General features: G+C 53.5%; 1 protein-coding gene across 2 annotated transcripts in view; it reads left to right on the top strand.

The window, feature by feature from the left end:
• The window catches only part of TTLL11 (tubulin tyrosine ligase like 11), a 207699-nt gene that overhangs the window by 47902 nt on the left and 134943 nt on the right, over positions 1-24854 (top strand). For both annotated transcript variants that reach the window (XM_055133390.1, XM_055133395.1), the window contains exon 3: positions 4826-4959. In XM_055133390.1, coding sequence (XP_054989365.1) covers positions 4826-4959 — 134 coding nt within the window. The remainder of the gene's footprint in view (positions 1-4825; positions 4960-24854) is intronic.

The following is a 24854-nucleotide window of genomic DNA, read 5'->3' on the forward strand; positions in this document are numbered from 1 at the left end:
TTCCTTCCTTCCTTCCTTCCTTCCTTCCTTCCTTCCTTCCTTCCTTCCTTCCTTCCTTCCTCCTTCCTTCCTTCCTTCCTTCCTTCCTTCCTTCTTCCACCCTTCCTTCCTTCCTTCCTTCCTTCCTTCCTTCCTTCCTTCCTTCCTTCCTTCCTTCCTTCCTTCCTTCCTCCTTCCACCCTTCCTTCCTTCCTTCCTTCCTTCCTTCCTTCCTTCCTTCCTTCCTTCCTTCCTTCCTTCCTCCCTTCCACGCCTGGCACTGCTCAGGGCTTACTCCAGGCTCTGTGTTAAGGGTCGCTCCCGCTGTCTTCGGGGAGCATGTGGGGGGCCGGGATCAGACCCAGAGCAGCCGTGAGCAGAGCGAGGGCCGTACCGTCGGCTGGGCTTCCCTTACCGGGCTGTCAGAGTTTCAGGGATATGTTTTTTTGAGTTGCTGGTCAGCAGAGGAGCCATCCGATGCCTCGGAAGCACTTGCCCTTGGACCGTGCAAACCCTCTTCGGAGCACAGGCGGAGCTTCTGCCACACGAGTTGCCCCAGGTCTTTGCCCGTTGGCTCAGGCATCGCACAGAGGCCGGGAGCTGGGAGGAAGCAGAAGCCAGGGCTGTGCGCTTGGGACAGACTGAAATAGGGGGCCCGGGGCGGGGGACATGCCCCCCCCAGGGGTTTCATTGGAAGAAGCGGAAGACCCTTCGTCCCAAAGGAGCAAGTTTGCCCCGTCCGTGTTTTCCTCTGCTGGCAGGAGAGCGAGCAAGGCAGCTCGCCCTCTGCCGGGACTCGGCACCCCCAGGACGGGCCGAGAGCCCCCCACCTGCCCCATCTGGTCCCGTTATTCCCCCCGCCCCCGCCGGCACCCGCCGACATGCCACAGGCAGCCTGGGCCTTCCCTCGGCTCCAGCCCCTTCTCCGGCCGTTTCCGCCCAGAGCCCTTGCTCCGTCTTGGCCGAGGAATCGGGATTTGCCAGAGAAGTCTTCGCGCTTGGCCTCTTCGTGGCTCTAAGCACGCCCGTGCCGCCGCTCCCCAGAGCCTTGCAGTATTTATTTCATTCTATTATTGTTCTACTTTTTTTTTTTTTTTTGCTAAGCGGAGATGAGTGGCAGGAGGTGCCTGGGTGTCCAGCCAGGGTGGGTGAGGAACAGGCTCCCGAGGGCATCTGCGGGGGCAGGTGACAGTCACATGGTTCGTTCAGCCCAGGGCACGGAGCCCCGGGTGGTCTGATGGTGATGAGAAGGGGGCAAGGACCTGGAGGGCAGTGGGGGAAGGGGTGGGATCAGCAGGGGGCACCCGTCTGGGCGACTCCTGAGCTGGAGGATGACCTGCCTGTATTTTATTTTTTTTTATTTACTTACGTGGATCAGAGTAAACTGACATTACTGACGCGATGGGCTGGAGCCATAGCACAGCGGGTAGGGCGTTTGCCTTGCACAAGGCTGACCCGGGTTCAATTCCTCCGTCCTTCTCAGAGAGCCCGGCAAGCCACCCAGAGTATCCCGCCCGCATGGCAGAGCCTGGCAAGCTCCCTGTGGAGTATTCGATATGCCAAAACCAGTAACAACAAGTCCCACCATGGAGATGTTACTGGTGCCCACTTGAGCAAATCGATGATCAGATGACAAGTGCTACAGTGCTACTCCTGGCTCTGTGCTCTGGGCGCCATCCTGGCAGTGCTCAGGGGTCGGGCCCTGTACTGTGCCAGGATTGGACCTGGTTTGTCAGCGTGCAAGGCCAGCCCCTCACTGCAGCGACTCTCCAGCACCCCCCCAAGTGTGTATTTGTTTTTTTTATGCTTTATTAATTATTTTTTTGCCTTTTTGGGTCACACCCAGCGATGCTCAGGGGTCCCTCTTTGCTCTGCACTCAGGAGTCACTCCTGGCGGTGCTTGGGGGACCATATGGGATGCCGGGGATCGAACCCATGTTGGCTGCATGCAAGGCAAATGCCCTCCCCAGTGTGTTACCGCTCCGGCCCCCCAAGTGTGCACCTGAAGCTTCAGGGTGGCCGCAGAGGTGGGCCGGGGCGGGGGGCGGGGGAAGAGGAGGCCAGAGAGGGAGAGGCCCTGAGAGCAGAGGGAAGAGGGCTTGGGGCACCCGCTGTGCTGGCCTTTGTCTTCCTGTGCTGATCTGGTCTTTTATCCACCCTGCTGGAGCCACTGGTCAGCAGTACGGAGTCCGCCTCATCCCTGGAGCCCCACATACAGTGCTCCGAGCTCTGCCAGGAGTGATCCCGGAGCACTGCAAGGTGGAGCCCTGAAACAAACAAAAAACTGGGGGAGGCTGGGCCCTCTGGAGGCAGCTCAGAGGGCCCGAGGGCAGGCCTTGTGTGGAGGAGCCCCGGGGTCCCACAGGAACCCCCAGAGCTCTTTGGGAGGGACCCCCGAGCAGTGGACCAGGAGTGGCCCCTCCAGCAGGGCAAAAGACTGAAACTGTCACAAGTAGGGCTGCGGGGGCCCGGCGGTGACGCTCCCGAGACCTCCAGCTGGGGCCGCCCGGCGGTCACCCCCATCAGCAGAGCCCACACGGGGGTCCTGGGCTGGAACTGGGGTCCCAGGCCAGTCGAGAGCTGCGCCTCTGTGGGAAGGGGGCCGGGCTGGGCACCGGGGACTCGGGGTCTCGGGGAGACAGGCCGGGGCAGCCCAGAGCCCAGCCCGCTGCTGTCGTCCACATCTTCCTGCGAGACCCCAACCCCGCGTCTGCGTGGCTGCCTCGGCTTCTCCTGGGAGCCACGGGGCCAAGGTGCTGACGGCCTGCCGGGGGCAGAGACGTGGCGGGGCCGTGACCTGAGGGAGGTCAGGCTGATGGCTTTGGCTGGGAGAGGCGCAGGCAGAAACGGGGCGGGGGGGCCCTTGACACTTGAAGACCAGGGCCGGGAGCGGCAGGCCTTGACTCCTGGGGCCGCTCTTCTAGCTGGTGGTTGGAATCAGCTTTTGGCCCCGGGGACAGGCTCGGGTCCGGAGCTGCCAGAGAGCCGGCCAATGCTGGACTTTCCTTGGGCCTCGCATCCGGCCCTGCCTCGTGGTGGTGGGGGCTGGGCGGTGAGAGAAGCCGACAGGATGTCCCCAGACCCCGACTTCTTCCTGGGAAGCCCACCGGAGTGTCTCGGTGCGTTTGCTGTAGCATCCGCGAGAGCACTGGGCGCGGAGCAGCGCCCAGGCCTTCCCGAGCCCCCTGGTTCCTTAGCCCGGCGCCACACCCTGCACGCTGGGGGCGCCCGGCAGCGGGGGTTGGGAGAGCCGCCATCCCCACCGACCGTGCCCGGGGAAGCCCGCATCCTCCGGAGGGCCGGGCCCTGGGCTTCTGGAATATGGTCTTTGGGGAAGCCGCGGTCACCGTCCAGCCAGCTGGAGCGGGTGAGGATTTAGCAGGGGACAGTGAACTTTCTAGAACACCTGCTTGGCTGAGAGACTTTCTTGTGTCAACGATGGAATTGGGACTGGCCGGCCTTCGGTCAGTTTTAATCAATCCTTTCTTCCCCTCAGCTCCGCTCCCCTCCCCTCCCCTCCCCTCCCCTCTTCTCTCTCTTCCTGTCTCCTCCCCTCCCCCTCCTCCCTCCCTCCCTCCCTCTCTCTCTCTCTCTCTCTCTCTCTCTCTCTCTCTCTCTCTCTCTCTTTCTTTCTTTCTTTCGTCACACCCAGCAATGTACAGGGGTCACTCCTGGCTCATGCACTCAGGAATCACCCCTGGCGGTGCTCAGGGGACCATATAGGATGCTGGGATTTGAACCCGGGTCGGCCACGTGCAAGGCAAACGCCCTACCCGCTGTGCTATCACTCCAGCCTCTCTTCTTTCTTTCTTTCTTTCTTTCTTTCTTTCTTTCTTTCTTTCTTTCTTTCTTTCTTTCTTTCTTTCTTTCTTTCTTTCTTTCTTTCTTTCTTTCTTTCTTTCTTTCTTTCTTTCTTTCTTTCTCTCTTTCTTTCTTTCTATCTTTCTTTCTATCTTTCTTTCTTTCTTTCTTCCTTTCTTTCTCTCTTGCATATTTGCCTTAAGAAATAAACCAGCTAACATTTAAGATACTGTTTCCCTGGTTACTTAACAGTTGTTACAACGTAGACTGTCTTCTACCCTCCAGGGATGTTATAAGTAAAAAAAAAAAAAATCCCCTGATCTTTGAAATTGTAAGCGAGGCATGTCATCCCCTCGGGGCCACTTAGTGAGGTCTGACCAGGTCAGCGTGGGACCAGCCCCGTGGACCTCTCTCCCCCGAAACTCTGAATTATGCTGTTCTATCCTTTCCACTCTCAGTCCAAGGGGGCAGCTCCTGCTGAAAGGTGCCCTCTGTGTTCCTGTTCTGTGCCTGTAACACTCACAGAAGGTGAAAACAAAACAACTTAATCAAGTTTCCCAGTAAGAACTCGAGAGTCCATTATTTAATGTTTTCCAGGGTAGAAAATGGAACCAGCCTCAAAGTATGTCTGATGGCTCTGAATGAAGGAGGAAATTGGGTTTTATTAAAAAAAAAAAACAGACCACAAAAACCACACAAACCTTTCTTTTTGCTTTTTGGGTCACACTCGGCGATGCTCAGGGGTTACTCCTGGCTCTGCACTCAGGAATTACTCCTGGCGGTGCTCGGGGGAACGTATAGGATGCCTGGGATCGAACCCGGCCCAGTTCTGTGCAAGATGAGCGCCCTGCCCTCGGTCCTGTCTCCCCAGCCTGTGACCCGGGTTTGAGTGCGGGGAAACAGGCGTGTGTGAGAAATACGGGAGGTCCCTCGGAGGGGGCCTTGCTGTTCCCGGGAGAGAGGGATGTCCCGCGGCCTTCCCTGGGTTCTCGCGAGCGGCCCCGGGGCTGCTGCGGCTCCAGCCTCACGGCTCCTCTCCCCGCAGGCATGACGGAGATGGTGCGCAAGATCACCCTGAGCAGAGCCGTGCGGATCATGCAGAGCCTCTTTCCCGAGGAGTACAACTTCTATCCTCGCTCCTGGATCCTGCCCGACGAGTTCCAGCTCTTTGTTGCTCAGGTGGGCGGCGTTCCGGCCCCCCGGCCGGGCCTTCGAGTTACCTCCTGTCTGCTTCTGAGTCCTGGGTGCTGGGTGCTGGGAGCTGAGTGCTGGAAATTTAGTGCTGGGAGCTAAGTCCTGGGTGCAGAGTGTTGGGAGGTGAGACTTGAGTGCTGAGTGCTGGGAGCTGAGTCGTGGGGGCTGAGTGCTAGGAGTTGAGTCCTGGATTCTGAGTGCTAGGAGCTGAGTCTTAATTGCTGAGTGCTGGAAACTGAGTCCTGGGTGCTGAGTGCTGAGTCTCTGGCACTGAGTGCTGGGAGCTGAGCCCTGAGCGTTGTGTCCTAGGAGCCACAGCCTAGGTCTCAGGTACCAAGATCTGAGTCCTTTCTTTCTTTCTTTCTTTCTTTCTTTCTTTCTTTCTTTCTTTCTTTCTTTCTTTCTTTCTTTCTTTCTTTCTTTCTTTCTTTCTTTCTTTCTTTCTTTCCTTCTTTCTTTCTTCTTCCTTCCTTTCTTTTTTTCTTTTCTTTCTTTTCTCTCTCTTTCCTCTCTCCTTTCTCTCCTCTCCTCTCTCTCTCTCTCTCTCTCTCTCTCTCTCTCTCTCTCTCTCTCTCTCTCTCTCTTTCTCTCTCCCCGCCCCTTTTGATTACGATGGTCTGTAGTACAGGCACCAGAATCCGTTTTCAAAGGACACGTTCCAGATCCCGTGGAAGGAGCGTGTCGGGCCTGTCCACTCTGGCTGTGCTGTCCCTCATCCCCGTCAGAACCGTCTGGCCAAGGTTTTCCAGGAACTGTTTCAGAGCCTCTGCCCACTTGTCCCTGGGCCAGCCAAGCACTGCTCAGGAGCCCATCCAGCAAAGACCCGTGCCGCCGACCATGCCAGGGTGCTCGGGGCCCGAGCCTGGGCCGGAAGGAGGCCACGCTCTCTCCCCGCCCCCCCGCAGTCTGGCTTAGGCGGCCGAATGACAGTGGAGGGGGGAGCCGAGGCTTTGAGCAGTCCCACCAGTGACTCGAGAAATAGAATGTGAGGCTGGAGTTAGCAGCGAGGCCTGGGCCCCGAGGAGCCGGAGTCCCGCCGCCTCCCTGTGCTCTGGGGTCTAACATCAAGTGATAAAGCTGGTAATGAAACTCGGCGTCATTAAACACAGATCACTTGTACAAGCCGTTTCTTTTTCAAGGAGGCGCTCTGTGGGATGGTGGCTCGGACTTCTTTTTAAAAAAAAGAAAAAGAAAAAGCCCATTGGATTAACAGCTGGAAATGGCACATGTTCCAGCAGCAGATCATCCTGTGACAACGTCAGGCAGAAGGAACAGCCGTTGGCCTTTCCCCGCGCACACCCTCTGGTTGTCTGCAGTCCCCTAACGCTTGTGCAGGCTCAGGTGTAACGCGAGACCCAGTGTCCCCGTGTCCCACGGCCATGCATGTGCAGCTTTCACCCCAGCTGACACCCCAGGGCCGTCAGGAGCCAGATGCGCGTTGGAATCCGAGTTTTCCTTTCCCTTCAGAATTCTGCTTCCCAGGAATCCGTGCGTGCTGCGTGTTTGCATTTGGGTTGCGGCCGAGTGTTCCGTGGTGTCACCCACTGATGATGGCCTCTTTGGTTCGTTCTAGTTTCTTGGTGATGGGGCGGGGGACATTCTTACGCAAGGCCATGAGAGACCACGCCAAGCGACTCTTGTCTGAAAAATGCACAGGAACGACGTAATCGGCATCGAAACTGACTGAAGTCGGGAAGATTGTCTCACCAGCTCTGCGGAGGGGGGTGGCGTGGGCTCTGCTTTTGTGTCCCCCAGAGCGAGGGTGATGTGGCAGCCCGCACACGTGCCAGGGGTTTTCCACGGAGCTCGTGTATCTGAGGGAGAGCTGTGAGTGTGCCCGTGGACAGGCCTCATCTCTACAGAAAATGGCACAGGGAACCACCCTGGGGTGTGTTTTTCAGTAAGAGAGTGAAGAATAAGGTGACTGGACATCACAGAGGTGGGCCTCAGTCTTTGGTGAGGTCCTGTTTGGCCAGAGGCCTGGGCCCCTTACCAGTTTTTTTTTTAATGGTTTGTTTTTTTGGGGGGATCACACCTGGCTGTACACAGGGGTTACTCCAGGCTCTATCCTCAGGAATGACTCCTGGCGGTGCTCAGGGGACCCTATGGGATGCTGGGAATCAAACCCAGGTCGGCTGCATGCAAGGCAAATGCCCTCCCCGCTGTGCTATCGCTCCAGCCCCTTTTAAAAATGTTTGCATGGTTCCCTGTCGTCCCAGTCAGAGCCAAGAGAATGTGATCAGGTGGCTTCTCCAGGGCAGAGCTACCACACCCACGGTCAGCGCGACAGGCCTCAGGCCAGTCCATCTTAGCATGTCCTCATCCCAGAAAGTCTTGAGTTTCTGCGGGGGAAGGAGAGGGGGCAGAGTCGCACAATCCTTTCACGTGATTCTGCAGACACATAGTTTTCATTTCTCTTGAGGAGTGGGGGCGGGGAGGACTGTCTGGACTGCAGTACGTAATCACGCATGTGCTCGTCATGTGCTCCAAGTGCACACGCACAGTGTGTTGTGGGCCGGGCTTCGTGAGAGATTGACAGGCATTTTTCCAGACTGCATATTAGCATGGAGTGTGGTGTGTAACGTGATGGTCCACAGTACTTCCACCCCTGGGTACTGTTGGTCGTTTCCTCATTCTGACGTGTGTAGTTGTAGCTCTTCATGATTTATTTTTTTTTCCCACTTGATTTAAACACCATGATGTACCAAGTTGCTGTTCATGATGTGTTTGTTACACAGGCATTGAGTAGTCTCACCCCAGTCCGATGGCCTTCCCCCCACCCTTGTCCCCATTTTCCCAACCACCTCCCTAAGCCTGCCCCCTTAGCAGGCTCACCATCATGTGTTTCATATTGCTTGTTGTTCGGTTCCTTCCTGGGTGAGGCTTGTCCCAGCATGTGGAGAGTGGCCTTGAGCATGGCTGTGGCTGTGGCCACAGAGGAACCCAGGTATGTGGGACCCGTGGCTGAGATCTCCAGGCCTGCTCGGATCGGGACTGGGCCTCCTCCACCCACATCCCCAGTTTTCCAGTAGCTTGGCAGTCACACCCACAAACACCCCCCTGCCCCCCGCCCCTGTGTAATCTCATCAATGGCCAAGATCCAGAGACTCTAAAACAAAGCTCCCGAAAGAGAGTGACACAATTTTTCCTGGTCTCGCGGCCACATTTATAGCCATGTGACCTCTTTATTTTAATTTTATTTATTTATTTATTTATTTATTTTTTCCCTGCACGGCAGAGCCTGGCAAGCTACCCGTGACGTATTTGATATGCCAACAACTGTAACAACAGCGTGCTCTTCGCGTTCCTGAAGCAAGCAGACGCCATTGGGCTACACCAGCATGTGACAGGGACAAATGAAGACGTCACTGGCACCCGCTCGAGCAAATCGATGAACAATGGGATGACAGTGATACAGTGATATTGCTTGTTACAATTAAATGGCTGACGGAATCATCAGAAAAAAAAAACTTTAGTGAAAATTTGTGAAAATGGTTCTATCTCACCATGGGGACGTTAAGTCCTTGTTTGAGGGTGTCCTAAGCTGTTGTTGCTAGTTGAGCCTCCTGTATTGTCCTTGTTTGTTGAGCTTAGTTGGCGTCTATGTTACCTCCCCATCTAACCTGGATGTCAGATTCCTACCAGGATGTCAGTGTTACAGAGTTTGGAGAGGTCACACGGCCGTGAATGTGACTACCTGCCCCAGAAACTCTAGAACTTGTTTTTTTAATTTTTTAAAAATTTTATAAAGTAGTTCACAATATTGGATTACAGTTAATATTCAAACACCAATCCCACCACCATTACACCGTCCCACCACATATTTCAGATATTTCCATCCCGAACCCCAGTCCCTGCCCCAAAGCAGAACTGAAATAATATATTCTGTATTGTTTGCTATGAAAATCTGCTGAGAATGCTAGAAAAAAAGGATCCTTAGAGGAGAGAGTGTGAGGATTGTTGTATTTGACCCAGGGGCCAATACCCTTCTGTCAGAGATCACTAACATGTTGTTAAGGGTTGAATCTTGTGTGTTTTTTATACATATATCTGTTAAAAAAAAAAAGCATATTTCCCTCTAAGAGTGGCTGCCTCCTACTATGAACCCTGTCAGACGGGGTGCAGTAATCCTGGAGTATGGGTCGAGTGTGTGGTTTGAAGTATCGTGGCCGCGTGGTCCAGGAATAGATGCACTTGTGGGTGATGCTCTCCCGGAGTGTGTGGAGAGCGGCCTTGAGCAGGGCGGCGGCTGAGTTGTGGAAGTTTTTGGCTGCCAGGGCTGGGTCCCTTGGGTGGGGAGGGGTCTCATATGCCCCCGCTCTGGGGCACCCCGAGTGAAACAGCCTGGTGCAGGGTCTGGTGGCACGGCCGTGGGGGGAGTCATGCTGCTCCCTTCCAGGAGAGAGGGACTTGCGATCTGGACTGTGGCTGGTGACGAGATTATCTGGTGCCAGGAATGAAGAGGTGGGATGTGGGCATGACTGCCGAGTCGTCGGAGACGGGGCTATGGCGGGGGGGCGGGGGTCTCCGTACCCAGTCCCGGTGAGCCCAGTGTTCTCAGTCACAGAGTCCCTCATACCTGAAGCTCCAGGACTTTGAAGTGGGCACTGAGCGAACAGGTGCTTGTGGGATGCAGGTGTGGCTGCCAGGGCTTCCAGAAGTCAGGATCGAGGGGTGGGGGGAGGCTGCCCACCCCCACTCCGGGAAGACCCCAGGGTCCTCAGCAAGAAGACCAGTGCGCCTGGAATTTGGGGCAGTGTGGCACCACGAGATGGCCAAGGCCGGCTGTTGGCAGCCGTGGGGGTGGGGGTGAGGTGCTGGGGTGTCGCAGGAGCGCATTCCACCTACCCCCCTCCCACACCCCCACACCAGAGACCTGAGCTCTGAGCTTTTGCAGCTCCTTGGTCTCCTTGGTCTCCTTTGACAGACGAGCGTACGGGATGCCAGTTGGCTTGGCGCCTCTTCCTGATTTTAATGAGCCACGACTGGATGTTGAGAATTTGTGTCTGGAGAGTCTTTTGTTTGTTCGCCACTCGGATGGAGCTTGGGGGCTGCTCCAGGCTTTGCTTAGGGGGACCGAGTGGTGCCAGGGAGCAAGCCCGGGGTTCCAGCGTGCAAAGAGTGTGCTTTAGTCCTTGAACCTTTGAGCTGTCCCCATGGCCCTTGACGTTGAGAATGCTTTTGGGCTGTTGGAAGATCTTCTTTTGTGGAGTGTGTATAGATAGTCATGATCTTTGTTCATTTTATTTTATTTTATTTTATTTTGCTTTTTGGGTCACACCTGGCGATGCACAGGGGTTATTCCTGGCTCCGCACTTAGGAATTACCCCTGGCGGTGCTCAGGGGACCCTATGGGATGCTGGGAATCCAACCCAGGTTGGCCATGTGCAAGGCAAACGCCCTCCCCGCTGTGCTATCACTCCAGCCCCCAAAGAGCATCACTTCTTCATTTTTTTTTTTGCTTTTTGGGTCACACCTGGCGATGCATAGGGGTTACTCCTGCCGGTGCTCAGGGGACCATATGGGATGCTGGGAATCAAACCCGGGTCGGCCATATGCAAAGCAAATGCCCTATCCGCTGTGCTATCACTCCAGCCCCTCTTTGTGTATTTTAAACAAACATTTTATTTTGAGTTGTAGGTTTTGGACATACCTTGTGTACAAGTCTCTGGTATCTGTATTGTGATTTATTTGTATACGCACTGTGAATAGTTGGTCGCTTTTCACTTTTCAGTTTTAATCTTGAATGTTTGTTTCTAACTCTTGAAGAGCAAACATTTTTAATTTCAAAGCTGAATCTGTCAGTCTGAATTTTTCTCTGATAGTCTGTGTTTCTTTGTGTGGTTCCCTTTTCTTGGTATGCTTCATTTTGGGGCCACACCTGATGGTACTCAGGGGTTACCTTTGGCTCTACACTCAGGAATTGCTCCTGGTGGTGCTCGGGGAATCATGTAGGATGCCGGGGATGGCACCCAGGTTGGCTGTGTGCAAGGCAAACACCCTACCCACTGTACTATCCCTCCAGCATCTTGTGTGGTATCTTAAGACATCTTTTCCCAGCTAAGGTTAGTGAGGATTTTACACTTTTTTTCCCTAGAACTTTTCCCCCTAGAACTTTTGCATTTAGCTTTTAGCTTTTACATTTGGGCCTGTGATTTCTTTCAAGGTAGTTTTATGTATATGGCCTGAGATTAGGGCTGAAGTTAATTTTTTTCCCATTTGGTAGCCAGTGGTTTCAGCACCCTTTTGTTGAAATGACTGTCATTTCCCCCCGGAGAATTACCTTGGCATCCTCACAGAAAGCCAATTGCCCATCTACACTCTAGATGGTTCCCCGAGTCTGTTTTGTTCCATTACTCTGTGTGTTCACTCTTAGGTTAATGCCGCACATTTTCTTTATGAGTGTAGCTTAATGGTAGGCCTTAAAAATCAAGTAGCGCAAGTGTCTTCCCACTTAGTTTATCTTGAGAGTTGCCTGGACTCTCACCAGTCCTTCACGTTGCCAGGTCAGTCCTGCATAGCTGCTGCGTTTGGAGACGGTGGCGGTGCTAACACCACCGAGTCATTCAGTCAGTGACTGTCATTATGTCTATACTTTTTTTTTTTTTTTTTGCTTTTTGGGTCACACCTGGCAATGCACAGGGGTTACTCCTGGCTCTGCAGTCAGGAATCACTCCTGCTGGTGCTCAGGGGACCATATGGGATGCTGGGATTTGAACCCGGGTCGGCCGCGTGCAAGGCAAACGCCCTACCCGCTGTGCTATCTCTCCAGCCCCTCTCAGCAACTTCTTATTTGGTCTTAAGCACATTTCGTTTGATTCACCCCACAGTATTTTTCTTTCTGCTGTTTTCTTTCTCTTTTATTTATTTTTACGCCCCAAGTACTTTCGTCTCCTGCTATTGTAAATGGTCTTTGTTATTATAGTTTAGGTAGCGTGGTTACGATAGTGTTAAAGTTCACGGTGCTGATGTACACATTTACCGCACCCCCTACACACACACACACACACACACACACACACACACATCTCACATCACTGGGTGAGATCTCCAGTATGTAGGAAAGTGTGGGATCAGCTCTGCAGTGAAGGGGTTCCCCAGGACGGCAGCCGCACCACCAGGTATGTATCCTGGGGCTGTCAAAAGAACATCCTGTAAGTGTAGATGAAGCCCTGTTGGCACCTGCTCACGCCACACATCATTTGTTGGGAGAGGGAAGTGAAGTTTCCAGTTCTCTCCGTGGGTTGTCTGCTTCCGCCTTTAGTCCTTTAGTTCTGTCCATCTTTGCTTCACGTATTCTGAAGCTCTGTTTCAGCTTCATGATCTGACTCCTTCCTAAGGTAACTTTCCCTGTTCAGATGTCAACTCTGTCTCATTAAAATAGGATCCTTAGTTTTTCTTGGCTTAATAGTTGAAATACATATATATAATTTATATATTATATATAAGACATTTTATTATCTATTATATATAATGTAATATATAATTTTTATATTTATTATATATTTTATCTTTATAGATACTTTTATGGATCGATAAAATTTTTGCTTTTACCTGCCTGCATTTTTTTTTTATTGAATCACCATGAGATACAGTTACAAAGCTTTCATGTTTGATATTCAGCCATACAATGGTCGAACACCCATCCCTCCGCCAGCGCCTGTTTTCCACCACCAATGTCCCCAGTCTCCCCCGCATCCCAGTCCTCACCCTGCCTCTGTGGCAGACAATTTCCCGAATACTCGCTCTCTACTTTGGGGCATTATACTTTGCTCGATTTTTCCCACCACCACTCAAGCCTGCCTGCCAGGGGCAGACGCTAGATCATTTATTTTCCATTGCTCACGTTGAATATCATGCGAGGTCACATGGTCCTTTTTGTGGCTGCGCAGTTCTGGAATTCTAAGATGGTAAAGGGTTGGGTTCTAGAGACATCTCTAGATTTTTTTGTTTTTGGGATTAGTTTTAATCCCAAAACTAATCCATTTTGGGATTAAATTGGGAGTCTCTGGACCAGGGCTGTTGGTGCACTAAGATGGCGCCCAGAGGCAGATTGTGGGCGTGACAGCCAGGGTGCCGGGTGGGGGGTGGGTGGGAGCCAGTGGGGGCAGGGGGGGACAGCCCGACTTCTCTGCTGCTGTACGCCTGGAGTCTCAGTCCCGGAGCCCTCGTGCCTGGGCCTTGCTGGTGGAAGCTCTCAGTCGCCGGGATTCCACCTGGAGTGCTGCCTGCATTTTCCATCTTCTTGCTGTCAGTGTATTACCACTGGGTCGCTTATCTAGTTAGACAGTCTATTTGTATTGGTCTGCTTAACCCATTCACGTTGAGTATAATCATCAACCCTGTAGGATCCGAGTACGCCATCTTTCTATTTCTTTTCTATTTATCCTTGTGTTTGGACTAATCTCTTTAGTGTTTTCTTTTATCTCGTCTTTAGCCCTCTTAGCTACTCCAGGCTGTAATCGGGGACCATACCAGAGACTGAATCCTCAGCCTCCACGTGCAAAACACCTGTCCACACCCTCAGCCGCCTCTCCCCTCTCCTGTCTTCCGGCTAACGTCCTTTCTCTGGTGCCAGATCTCCCTGCATGTCCCTTCGCTGAGTCCCGTTTCCGTTTCCCCTTCGTCTCCTCCTGGCCTACCAGTCCCTCTGCCTGTCTTCATCTCTCACTCTCTCGGCTCCTCTGAAGAGCACCATCCAGTGTTTCTTTCTAGGATGTCTGTCCATGGGGTTTTGACTAAGTCTTCCCTCGTTCTTGGGCTCAGATTGAGCATTTTTGGTGATAATATCCCCAAAGACATGTCGTGACCCTCTGAGGTCGTGACCTGATGTTAAGGGAACCGCCAGCTGTGGCTGCCTCCCTGCCCACATGATCTATAGATAGTCTGTGGAGTGACTGTTTATAGTCATTTCTTCTTGAATCAGCTAAGTTTCTAATCTCTCAAGAAATTTGTCCTTTTTACTAAGTATACCTGTACTGGAATAAAACTGTTCATTTACCTCTAATCCTTTTAATCAGAATTAATATCTTCACTGGTACTATCTCTAGTTCATGGCATTAATCATATGTCTTTTCCCCCTCATTAGTCCTGGGGAGGGAGAGGTTACCAAGTTGATTGATGTCTTTTGTTACACTAATGACTATATATCTTTTATTTTTAATTATTTGCCTTTTTGGGTTATACCCGGTGGTGCTCAGGGGTTACTTCTGACTCTGCACTCAGGAATTACTCCTGGCGGTGCTTGGGGACCGTATGGGATGCTGGCAATGGAACCCGGGTCAGCAGTGTGCAAGGCAAATGCCTTACCTGCTGTGCTATCGCTCCAACCCCTAGCTATATTTTTAAAAAGTGACTCCTTTAGGGTTTATGTATTTTTAACATATATATGTAATATATTTAGCTAATCACGATTAACTTTTAGGTGGTAATATGCCATTTTGATTGTAGCATGAGACTCTTTTAAGACTAGACTTCGATTTTCACTCCTGCGTTTTATGCTGTTACTTTCACATACTTTACTGCTAGGTTACAAATCCTGTGTCATTATTATGATTATTTTTGTTATACAATATGTTATGTCTTGGGAATATTTAAATAACAAGGGGAGGAAGCATGTGTGCTCTGACGAAGCGACCATATCCATGGTTCTCTGTCCCTTCGTCTGGATTTGCATTTCTGCTTACCGTTTCCTTTGCTTGAAAGGACCACCTTTAGGTGAGCATTTCTCATAATGGCTGTCTTTGGTGATGAATTGAGTCTGTATTTTTTTTCTAAATTTTGCCTTTTATGGGATTTATTTTCTTGGGGGAGGCAGGGTTGAGGGAGTTGAACTATATCCAGCTGTGCTCAAGGGTTACTCCTGACTCTGTGCTCAGGGCTTACTCCTGACTTGTGCTCAAGGCTTGCTCCTGATTTGTGCTCAAGGCTTGCTCCTGACTCTGTGCTCAGGGCTTACTCCTGACTCTGTGCTCAAGATTTACTCCTGACTCTGTGCTCAAGGCTTACTCCTGACTGTGCTCAGGGATCACTCCTGGAAGTGCTCAGGGGACCATTTGGAGTGCCAGGGATTGAACCCGGGTTGGTCATGTGCAAGGCAAATGCTTAATACCTGTTTGATCTCTTTGGTCCCTTTCTTTTTTTTGAAATATACTTTCAGGAGGTATAAAATTTTAGGTTGCATTATTTTTCTTTCAGGACTTTTGGGTTGCTTCTCTGGTTTCTTGTTTGTGTTTATTCCTGACGAGAAATCTGTTTCATCCTTGTATCTGATCATAACATGCCCTTTTATCTGACTGATTTTTAATATTTCCTTTTCCATTGGCATTGAACCAGTTGTTTATGATGTCTTCTGGACAGCTTTTTAGTATCCATTGAATATGGGGATTTGTCGGTTTTATAACTCATAACATTTGAAAAATACTGTGTCATTATTTCTTCTGATTTTTGTGTCCCTCCCTCTTCTCATTTGGAATATTCCACAACCACACTTCTTTTTTAAATTTATTTATTTTTTAATTAGTAAGTCACAGTGAGGGTACAGTTATAGATTCACACATTTTCGTGCTTGTTTTTCCCTCATGCAGTGTTTAAGGGCCCATCCCTCCACCAGTGTCCATTCTCCACCACCCATGACCCCAATATCCCTCCCACCCCCACAGTCCCATCCCCCCACCCCACCCTGCCTCTGTAGCGGGGCATTCCAATTTGGTATCTCTCTTTCCTTTTGGGTGTTGTGGTTCCAAATAAGGGTATTGAGTGGTCATCCTTTCAGTCTCTAGTCTACTTTCCGCACGCATCTCCCTTCCCGCGCAGGATCTCCAATCACATATTACTTGGCGTTCCCCTCTCTATCTGGGATGACTTTCCCCCAGCGTGTGAGGCCAGCTTCCAAGCTATGGGGCCAACCTCCTGTCCACAACCACACATTTTAGGCCATCTGAAAATTGTCAGCAGTTCACAGGTGCTTTGGTCATTTTGGAAAAGCACTCTGATTTTGGAGTTTGTATCATTTTTGTCTTCATAGTCATTTGTTTTTTATTCTTTTTTAGAGTCTAGTATTGTTCTAATGTTTGATTTTGTTTCCATTCCACATATGTCTTTAAATGTTAGATTTGGGTTTTAAAATATTTTGTGTATGTTGACTTTTTGAAGGTCTGGAATGCCCTTGTCTAACCGTCTTCCTCAGACTGCTGGTTCTAATCCTGTCCGTTCTGGGCTGCATTTGACTGATTGTTCTCTTCACGATGGTTCCACTTTCCCTGCTCTTGGGTCTTACTCAGGCCGGGTCACTTTTTACCTGGATGGTAGACACAGTGAACCTTACCTTACTTGGATACTGGATATTTTTTCAATCCCGTAAATATGCTTGAGCTTTGTCCCAGGAGGCAGTTAAGTTTGGAAAGAGGTCCCACGCTTGTTGCTAAGGTTTGTCGGGCAGGATGAGCAGTGTTTAGGCTGACGCGTGCCTCAATACGCCAAGCCCGCGCCTTAGGCCAGAGTCTCCTTATTTCATTTATGATTCACAAAGCTGCTGATGAGAGACTCAGGCACTCAGTGTTCTAACTCCTGAGCCACCATTGGTATCAGTGTCCCCCCCCAACCACGGCCCCAGTGAGGAAGGGTTCCTCCTCCCCCCTCCCGCCAAGGCAAGACTCCTTTATGTGTGCAGTGCCCCGGCCATGGTGTAACAGGCACGATACCCATTTCTGTGTGGGGCCAGCCAGGCACCAATACTTTTAATTTGGGGGTGTTTTTCCCCCTGGGCCACGGGTTTCTCACATGCATGCTCCGATCTGTGCTCAGCTACATACACAGGCTGAGCCTTCTGCGTCTCTCCAGCGTTCTCTTCAGATGAGTTCTCCTCTCTGGTGCTCAGTGTCCTGAAAACTCAGGCTCTTTGCGTCTCCTCGGACGCTGTTCAGACTCAGTCTGGGGAGTCTCTCGAACTGGAATCTCTCTCTCTCTCTCTCTCTCTCTCTCTCTCTCTCTCTCTCTCAGCAGTGAACTGGGTAACTAGAGGGCTCATGTCTTTTGATCCCCATCTGTCCTGTGCTATGATGCCCTGTGTCTAGGAATCCACCGCAATGTAGTTGTAAGTTGCTTGGGGTGGGGGGGGGGGGGGAAATGGGGCCCATTTTCTGCTACGACTCCTTGGCTAGAAGTGGGACTTCTCCGAGCGAGGGACCAGAATGAATGACAACAAACCAGTAACCTTGATGGAGAAATTATTTTTTGTCTTTTTAAAAATAAAAAAAATATTTTTACTATTTAAAAAATTTTTTACAATTTTTATTGTCACTGTCACTGTCATTGTCACTGTCATCCCATTGCTCATCGATTTGCTCAAGTGGGCACCAGTAACGTCTCCATTGTGAGACTGGTTGTTACTGTTTTTGGCATATCAAATATGCCACGGGGAGCTTGCCAAGCTCTGCCGACGATTTTTATACATTTTATTTTTGTAAAGTAGTTCACATTAGTTCATTACAGATAGTATTCAAACACCTACCCAGGGGTTGGAACAATAGCACAGTGGGGAGGGTGTTTTCCTTGTTTCCAGTTTGTGGATGTGACTGCCAAGCTACTGGAAAACTGGGGAGCTGGGGGGAGGAGGCCCAGTCCTGATCCGAGCAGGCTTGGAGATCTCAGCCACGGGTCCCACATACCTGGGTCCCTCTGTCGGTTCCTTCATGGGTGAGGCTCATCCGAGCGTGTGGAGAGTGGCCCTGAACTTGGCTGTGGCTGGGTTCTGGAGGTTCTCGGCTGCTGGGGCTCTGCTCGGGGCGGGGAGGGAAACTCAGCCCGCCCCCCTAGATGGAGAATTTTCATCCAGGTAATTCCCAATCCCTCGGAAACCCCCATAGGATTCTGTTACTCACAGGAAAGAAAGTTGACCCAGGAGGGTAAGGACCTTTGCATGGCAGCGGAGCTTGGGAGACTGGATCCGGGTTCTAAGTTTTACCTTGTGTGCAACATATTTGTGATAAGGTGTTTCGAGGGAGTGAACAGTCCAGAGAAAGGAGTAAAACGTCACCGTGGCAGGAGGGTGAGAGCAGAGTGTAGCCAACTGAGGGACAGAGTGGAAGAGAGAGAGGGAAGGAGGGCCGACATTGTTTCGAAATGAGTTTATGTGGCTGATGAGCCAAAGAAGAGCGTTAAGAGTATTGCAGCCCAGGGGCTGGAGCGACAGCACAGCGGGGAGGGCATTTGCCTTGCACGCAGCTGATCTAGGTTCGATTCCCAGCATCCCATATGGTCCCCTGAGCACCTCCAGGAGTAATTCCTGAGTGGAGAGCCAGGAGTAACCCCTGTGCATTGCCGGGTGTGACCCAAAAAGCAAAAAAAAAAAAGTGTTGCAGCCCAGGCCGGGCTGGAAGGAAAGTTTGACTCACCCCAAAACCTGACACTCGGGGGAGGTATTTTGCTTCTCCCGGGCACGGAGTAGTCTGGTGTTTGGGAGTAAGAGGTGACCTAGGAGGAGGGCTGGCCAGCGGGCGGACGGGAGAAAGCCTTCCCGCAGGCTCTGCGCTCAGGAATCACTCCTGGTGGTGCTTGGGGAACAGAAGGGGGGCCTGGCTGGCTGCTTGCAAGGCGAACGCCTGCCCTACCATGCTGTCAGCCCGGGCCCAGATGGAGGAAATCTCAGAAGGTGGAACCCGTCGCACAAGGAGACAGATGGGAGAGGGGAAAGAGCAGGGACTCTCTTAGGAATCTGGGGTGTGTGTGTGTGTGTGTGTGTGTGTGTGTGTGTGTGTGTGTGTGTGTGAGAGAGAGAGAGAGAGAGAGAGAGAGAGAATGTGTGTGAGTGTGTATGAGTGTGTGTGTGTGTGTGTGTGTGAGAGAGAGAGAGTGTATGTGTGAGAGTGTGTATGAGTGTGTGTGTGAGAGAGTGTGTGTGTGTGTGTGCGTGTGCGCGTACGGGGAGGTGCTGAGGGGTTTCAAAGTGGGGAGCACTGTTTGCCAGAAAGGGAAGTTGTTGGAGGAGCAGAAGTCTTGGGGAGGGTGTGTGCAGGGGGAAGTTGGGTTTTGGGAACGGGGTGAGCTCTGGCCGCTCGCTCACCGGGGGCCTTCTGCGGCCAGCCAGATGTCCCCTCCTGGCCCCGAGGGGATGGGCTCCCGGGCCCGCTCCCGTCTCTTCCCGCCCAAGCATCAGGCTGGTTGGGCCAATCCCGCAGTCCTCAGAACTGGGGCGTTCCCCGACATCAAGGCCTGTCCCCCTCGGAACCCGCCTGCGCTCTGCCCGTGCAGTGAGGCCGGGCACCCCACCCCACCCCACCTCAGCTCGGTTGCTGTTCCCCAGAAAGCCCCCCCAAACCCCGGCACCTCCGCTTCTTCTGGAAGGGCCTGTAGGCCGGTCCCCGCTCCTCTTGGCCCCGCGTCCATGTCAGTCTCTCTCCCCACGCAGTGGACCCTCACAGGCTGGTGTCAGCCCACGGCAGGCCTCAATTCCCCCCACCTACCCCCGGCCCCCAGCCACGACACTCTGGCGCCCGCCCGCCCTCCTGGGACCCGTCTCCCTCCGCGGGGGACCACGGGCGGGTGTGCCCGGCTTCTCTGCTGGCTGGCGCGTCCAAGGTGACACTCTCAGAAGTGACGAGCTTGTTTACTGATGCTGAGTGCAAACAGTGCTCTGTCTGGGGCCGCGAGTGTGGGCTGGCGGGGCGGGGCGGGGAGGGCGGTTGGCTCCCCGCAGCTGGAGGAGGTGTGAGGAGCCGAGAAACGCCCTAAAACCTGCCGCTCCGGGAGGTACTTTGCTTCTCGCTAGTTAATTAGGATCCCATTAGTCCTGTGGCAGGAAGGGGGGAGAGTCCCCCCTACCCCCCCTTGGTGCCATGCCCACATACGCTCGGCAGGTGGCGCTGGGTGGGGGCGCACGGTGGATGGAGGGGGGGTGTTCTCCATGGAAACGGAGAAGGAGGAGGAGGCCGACTTTCTTTCCAATTTTAGCAGATGGCCGGTAAAAAAATTCCTCAGCGTTTATTTTGCATATGGTCCTCCATCTGGGTATTTGAGAAAAGTACAGTTTTGTTATCAAAACAGTGTTTATTATGGGGAGGGAGTTTGTATTGCACAGGGGAAGAATTTTTTTCTCCCCCTCCCCAGGCCCCCCCACCAATAAAGCCCAAACCCTGCACCACAGCCCCCTGCGGTGTCCCGGAGGATGCCCCCGGCCCCTGTTGGTTCTTCCCGCCCCCTCTCGGCTCATGGCCTGAGTTAGCTTCCCCCCCCCCCCCGAATCAACTCCTCCGGCTGGAATACGGCGTGTCATTGGCCCACTTCCCCCAAGGACCGTGTTCCCCATGGGGTCTGGGCGCCCAGAACATGTGGGCGTATTATAAGTGGGTCAGAGGGGCTGGAGCGGTAGCTCAGTGGGGAGGGCGTTTGCCTTGCACGAGGCTGACCCGGGTTCGATTCCCAGCATCCTATATGGTTCCCTGAGCACCGCCAGGAGTAATCCCTGAGCACAGAGCCAGGAGTAACCCCTGAGCATTGCCGGGTGTGACCCAAAAAGAAAAAAAAATAAAGTGGGTCAGAGTGGAAGCAGGGATCTGATTCGCCAGTGGGGTTGGGGAGTCCTGGTCAGCTCCCCCGCTGACCCAACGCTCGGACATGCGCACGGCTGACCCAACGCTCGGATGCCCTTGGTTACTTGCACGGCCGGCTTTCCTGGGGACAGTCGCTGCCCCGGGCGGCTCTGGCTGCCCTGTCGGCTCACCACAGATGAAGTTTGAACTCTCCCCTGGGTGCTGAGATGCGTCCCCAGCCCCCAGTCTCCCAAATCCCTTCCTTTGCGTACCCCGGCTGTGCCCCTCTGCCCCGTTGCCTTCTCCCAGCTTCATGGCTGGCCCGTGGTGCGACACCTTCCTCAGCACCCCTGTCCCCGCCGTCCCCACGGTGCCTCTCCAGCCCGCCCCCAAGGGGCAGCCCTGCCCTGGTCTCCATGGCACTAGGTCTCTCGCACCCCAGCGGGGAGTCCCGGCTTAATGATCCTTCCCTCAGCACCCCCAGGAGGCATCGAGACGGCAGGTGACTCGCGTGGCTGGATCGCCTTGGGCAAGCCTGGCCCCAGGGTGGCAGCTCGAGCCCTCTCGAGGAACCCACGTGTGACCCCACCTGGGAGGCGAAGGCGGAAGGGGCTCCTGTTGGTTTGTTTGGCCTTTTGGGTCCCACCCGACGATGCCCCGGGGTGACTGCTGGCCCTGCACTCAGGAATCTCTCCTGGGGCACCACTCCTGGTGGTGCTTACGGGGTGCTGGGGATGAAACCCGGGCGGTCCACGTGCAAGGCCAATGCCGTCCCCGCTGCACTAGCACTCAGCCCCAGGAGGGGCTTTTGTCTCTCTGCCTGAACTTGGCCGTCCAAAGGGCCCTTCTCCCCGGCCGAGGGCGTCCGCGTGCCTGACGCGGCCGTAGCAGGGCACGGGCAGGACTCGGGCCCAGAGGCACCCCAGCAGGCCTTCAGGAGCCTCCTGCTGACCTCTGGCCATGATGGTCCGGTTGCCTCCTGTCCCCCGCCCCCGCCTCCCAGACTCATGGAGCGGCCGTGGCCAGCTGGGAGGCCAGAGTGCCGTCTGCTCCTGGGGGCCGGGGGGGGGGGGGTGGGGGCGCTGGGGGGCGGCTGAAGGCCGGATGTGAGGCTCCAGCTGTCACAGGGGGCCGCTGAGTCACCGCGGCCTCATGGGAGTCGGGCCTCACCTCCCCATCTGCTCCCAAGTTTGATCTCCTTGGGTGCCCAAAATAGTGTCACCTCCTGCCTCCCTGCACGATGCAGCTCCGTGTGTCTCCCGGGGAGAGGGACGATGGCGTCGGCCGCTCCTGACACCGGAGTCCAGCCCATCCGGGAGCCCTTCCGGCCAGCCCAGGGCACCCCGCCCGCAGCCAGCTGCTTTAATTTTTCATGCCTGACCTGGGTTCTCCTCACTCAGTCTCCCCAGCTTCCGGGGCCGGAGGAGGGTCGAGGGGCAGGCAGGGTCGAGGGGCCGGAGAGAGAGAGCAGAGCTGGCCTCGCAAACAGCCAACCTGGGTTCGATCCCCGGCACTCCCATAGGGTCCCTCAAGCCCCACCAGGAGTGACCCCAGGTCATGAGCCAGGAGTCAGCTCTGAGCTGACGCCGGATGTGATTCAGAAAACCAACCAACCAACAGCAACAACAACAAACAGTGAACCGATAAGGGCCAGGAGCACTGCTCCAGGGCTTGGAAACCAATCTCATGTGCTGGGGGAAAAGGCAGCTGGGATGCAGAAGGGACCACTAAGTCAGTGATGCTTGGGGGGCCCGCCCGGGATGGGAGATGCGAGCTGAAAGTAGACGATGGACCAAACATGATGGCCGCTTAGTACCTGTGTTGCAAACCAGAATACCCAAAAGGAGAGAGAAAGCAGGAGGGAATATGTGCCTGCCACAGAGGCAGGGGGAGGACGGGGTGGGGGTGGCGGGAGGGATACCGGGGTCATTGGTGGTGGAGAATGGGCACGGGTGGAGGGATGGGTGCTCCATCATTGTATGACTGAAACATAGTCATGCAAATTTGTAAGTCTGTAGCTGTATCTCACGGTGATCCATTAAAATGAAAATAATTAAAAAAAAAATAAAACCGGTGAACCAAAAGCAGACAAGGGGAGGACCGAGATGGGTGAAGGCCGAGAGCGTCCGGCCCGGAACTGTGCAGAAGCCCGTGAACGTGAGCGGGGCAGGCGGGGAGGCAGAGAAGCTCTGCAGGCTGGACCCACGTCTCGGAACCTCACTTCCGCCCCGGGTCCCGCTCTCACCCCCCCACACCCTCACCCCCACGCCCTTCTTGGGACTTGACTGGGATACAATAACATTTTGTGTCCGTTTTAAAATTTTTTTCTTCTTTTCTTTTTGTTTCTTTTGCTTTTGGGGTCACACCCAGTGATGCTCAGGGGTTCCTCCTGGCTCTGCACTCAGGAATTACCCCTGGCGGTGCTTGTGGGGGGACCATATGGGATGCTGGGAATCGAACCCGGGTCGGCCGTGTGCAGACAAACGCCCTACCCGCTGTGCTGTTGCTCCGGCCCCACATTTTGTGTCCATTGAGGATGGGGGTGGGGGGCTTGTATCACAGTGTCGCACACTTACCCGCTTCCTGCCCAGAGCATTTAGGATCCACTTCCTCCTCCGGCCGTACCTCACCCGTCTCCCCTCAGCCCTCCCCAGGCGTTGGGTAGGTCAGGGGCTCCCGTCCCAGGTGGTCGGGCAGGGGGCTTCCTCCCTGGGACTTCATTTTTCAGGGGAATCGGCACCCCCGCGAGTGGCCTTACCGGGCCGAGGGCAGAGCTGGGTCCCCGTGCGTGTTGGAGCGCTGACCTGACCTCTGTCCAGTGGGTTTGACTATTTTCTCCATCTGCAGATTCACTCGAAACTTCGCTCACGGTTTTCTTGGGCCAGGCAGGAGCCCGTGAGTTCCTCATCACGCCCCCCCCTTTTTTTAATTGGGTCACTGTGTGATACAGCTATAAGCTTTCATGTTTGAGTTCCAGTCATACAATGATCAAACACCCATCCCTCCACCAGGGCACATTCCCCACCACCAGTGTCCCAAATGTACCCCCATCTCAGCCCTCCCCCTGCCTCCATGGCAGACAGTTTCCCCCATCTCTCGCTCTACTTTGGGGCATTGTGGTTTGCAATATAGGTTCTGAGATACTGTTTGGTCCTTTATCTGCTTTCATCACACATCTCCCATCCTGAGCAACCCCTCCAACCATCATTGACTTAGTGATCCCTCCTCTATCCCAGCTGCCTTCTCCCCCAGCTCATGAGGCAGGCTTCCAACCAAGGAACAATCTTCCTGTCCCTTGTGTCTACTGTCCTTGGGTGTCCGTCTTACATTATGTAATTTTATATTCCACAAATGAACGCAGTCCTTCTATGTATGTCCCTCTCTTTCTGACTCATCTCACTTAGCATGATACTCTCCATATCCATCCACTTATAAGCAAATTTCATAACTTCATCTTTCCTTAACAGCTGCATAGTTTTTCATTGTGAGATGTGCCAAATTTCTTTTTTTTTTTTAAATTCTTTCCCATAAATTTATGTATTGAATCACCATGAGAACAGTTACAAAGCTTTCAGGTTTAAGTCATTACAATGATCAAACACCCATCCCTTCCCCAGTGCACATTTTCCACCACCAAATTCCCCAGTATCCCCCCCATCCCACCCCTACCCCTACCTGTGTGGCAGATGATTTCCACATTTCTCTCTCTCTGTCTCTACTTTGATTACATTCAATATTTCAACACCAGTCCCACCATTATTACTTGGAATTTCCCCCGACACTCAGACCTGCCGGAAAGGCAACAGTAGACAACTTGTTTTCTATTGCTGATTATGAGGAGCGTATGATGTCGCGAGATCTGGAAATTCTGAAATTTTAACCATTAAGTCTGGAGAGATTTCTGCCCGAAGCCGCTGGGTTCCGAGATTCGTTTGTGTGTCTCTGGGATCCTGGCCGTTAAGGAGCTTAATGCATAGCCCGAGGGGCCGTTCCTGGGTGGCATCCTGGGGTCTCGTCGGGGCGGGGGCTCAGAGTTTCTTTAACCAGTCATCTGCTCTCCGGCACCCGGGTGGTCTCCAGACTCTGGCTATGGTGGACCGTGCCGTGCCCCTTTTTGGTCGCTGGCTTTCCCTTTGGGTCTGGGGGCCACACCCGGAGGTGCTCTGGGGGCCGTGAGGGGTAGAGGGGGCCGAGTCTGGTTTGGCTGCATGTGAGGCACGTGTCCCGCCCGCTGTGGCGCCCTGGGCCACCCAGCCCCGCCCTGCCCCCAGGCTTCCGTGCTGCTGCCCCTGCAGGAGAAGGTTCTGGGCAGCCCCTGCTTGGGCGCGTCCCAGGCTTGTTTCTCTGTGACTG

This window comes from Sorex araneus, chromosome 1 (genome assembly GCF_027595985.1).
Source record: "Sorex araneus isolate mSorAra2 chromosome 1, mSorAra2.pri, whole genome shotgun sequence".
In the NCBI taxonomy this organism is placed as follows: domain Eukaryota; kingdom Metazoa; phylum Chordata; class Mammalia; order Eulipotyphla; family Soricidae; genus Sorex; species Sorex araneus.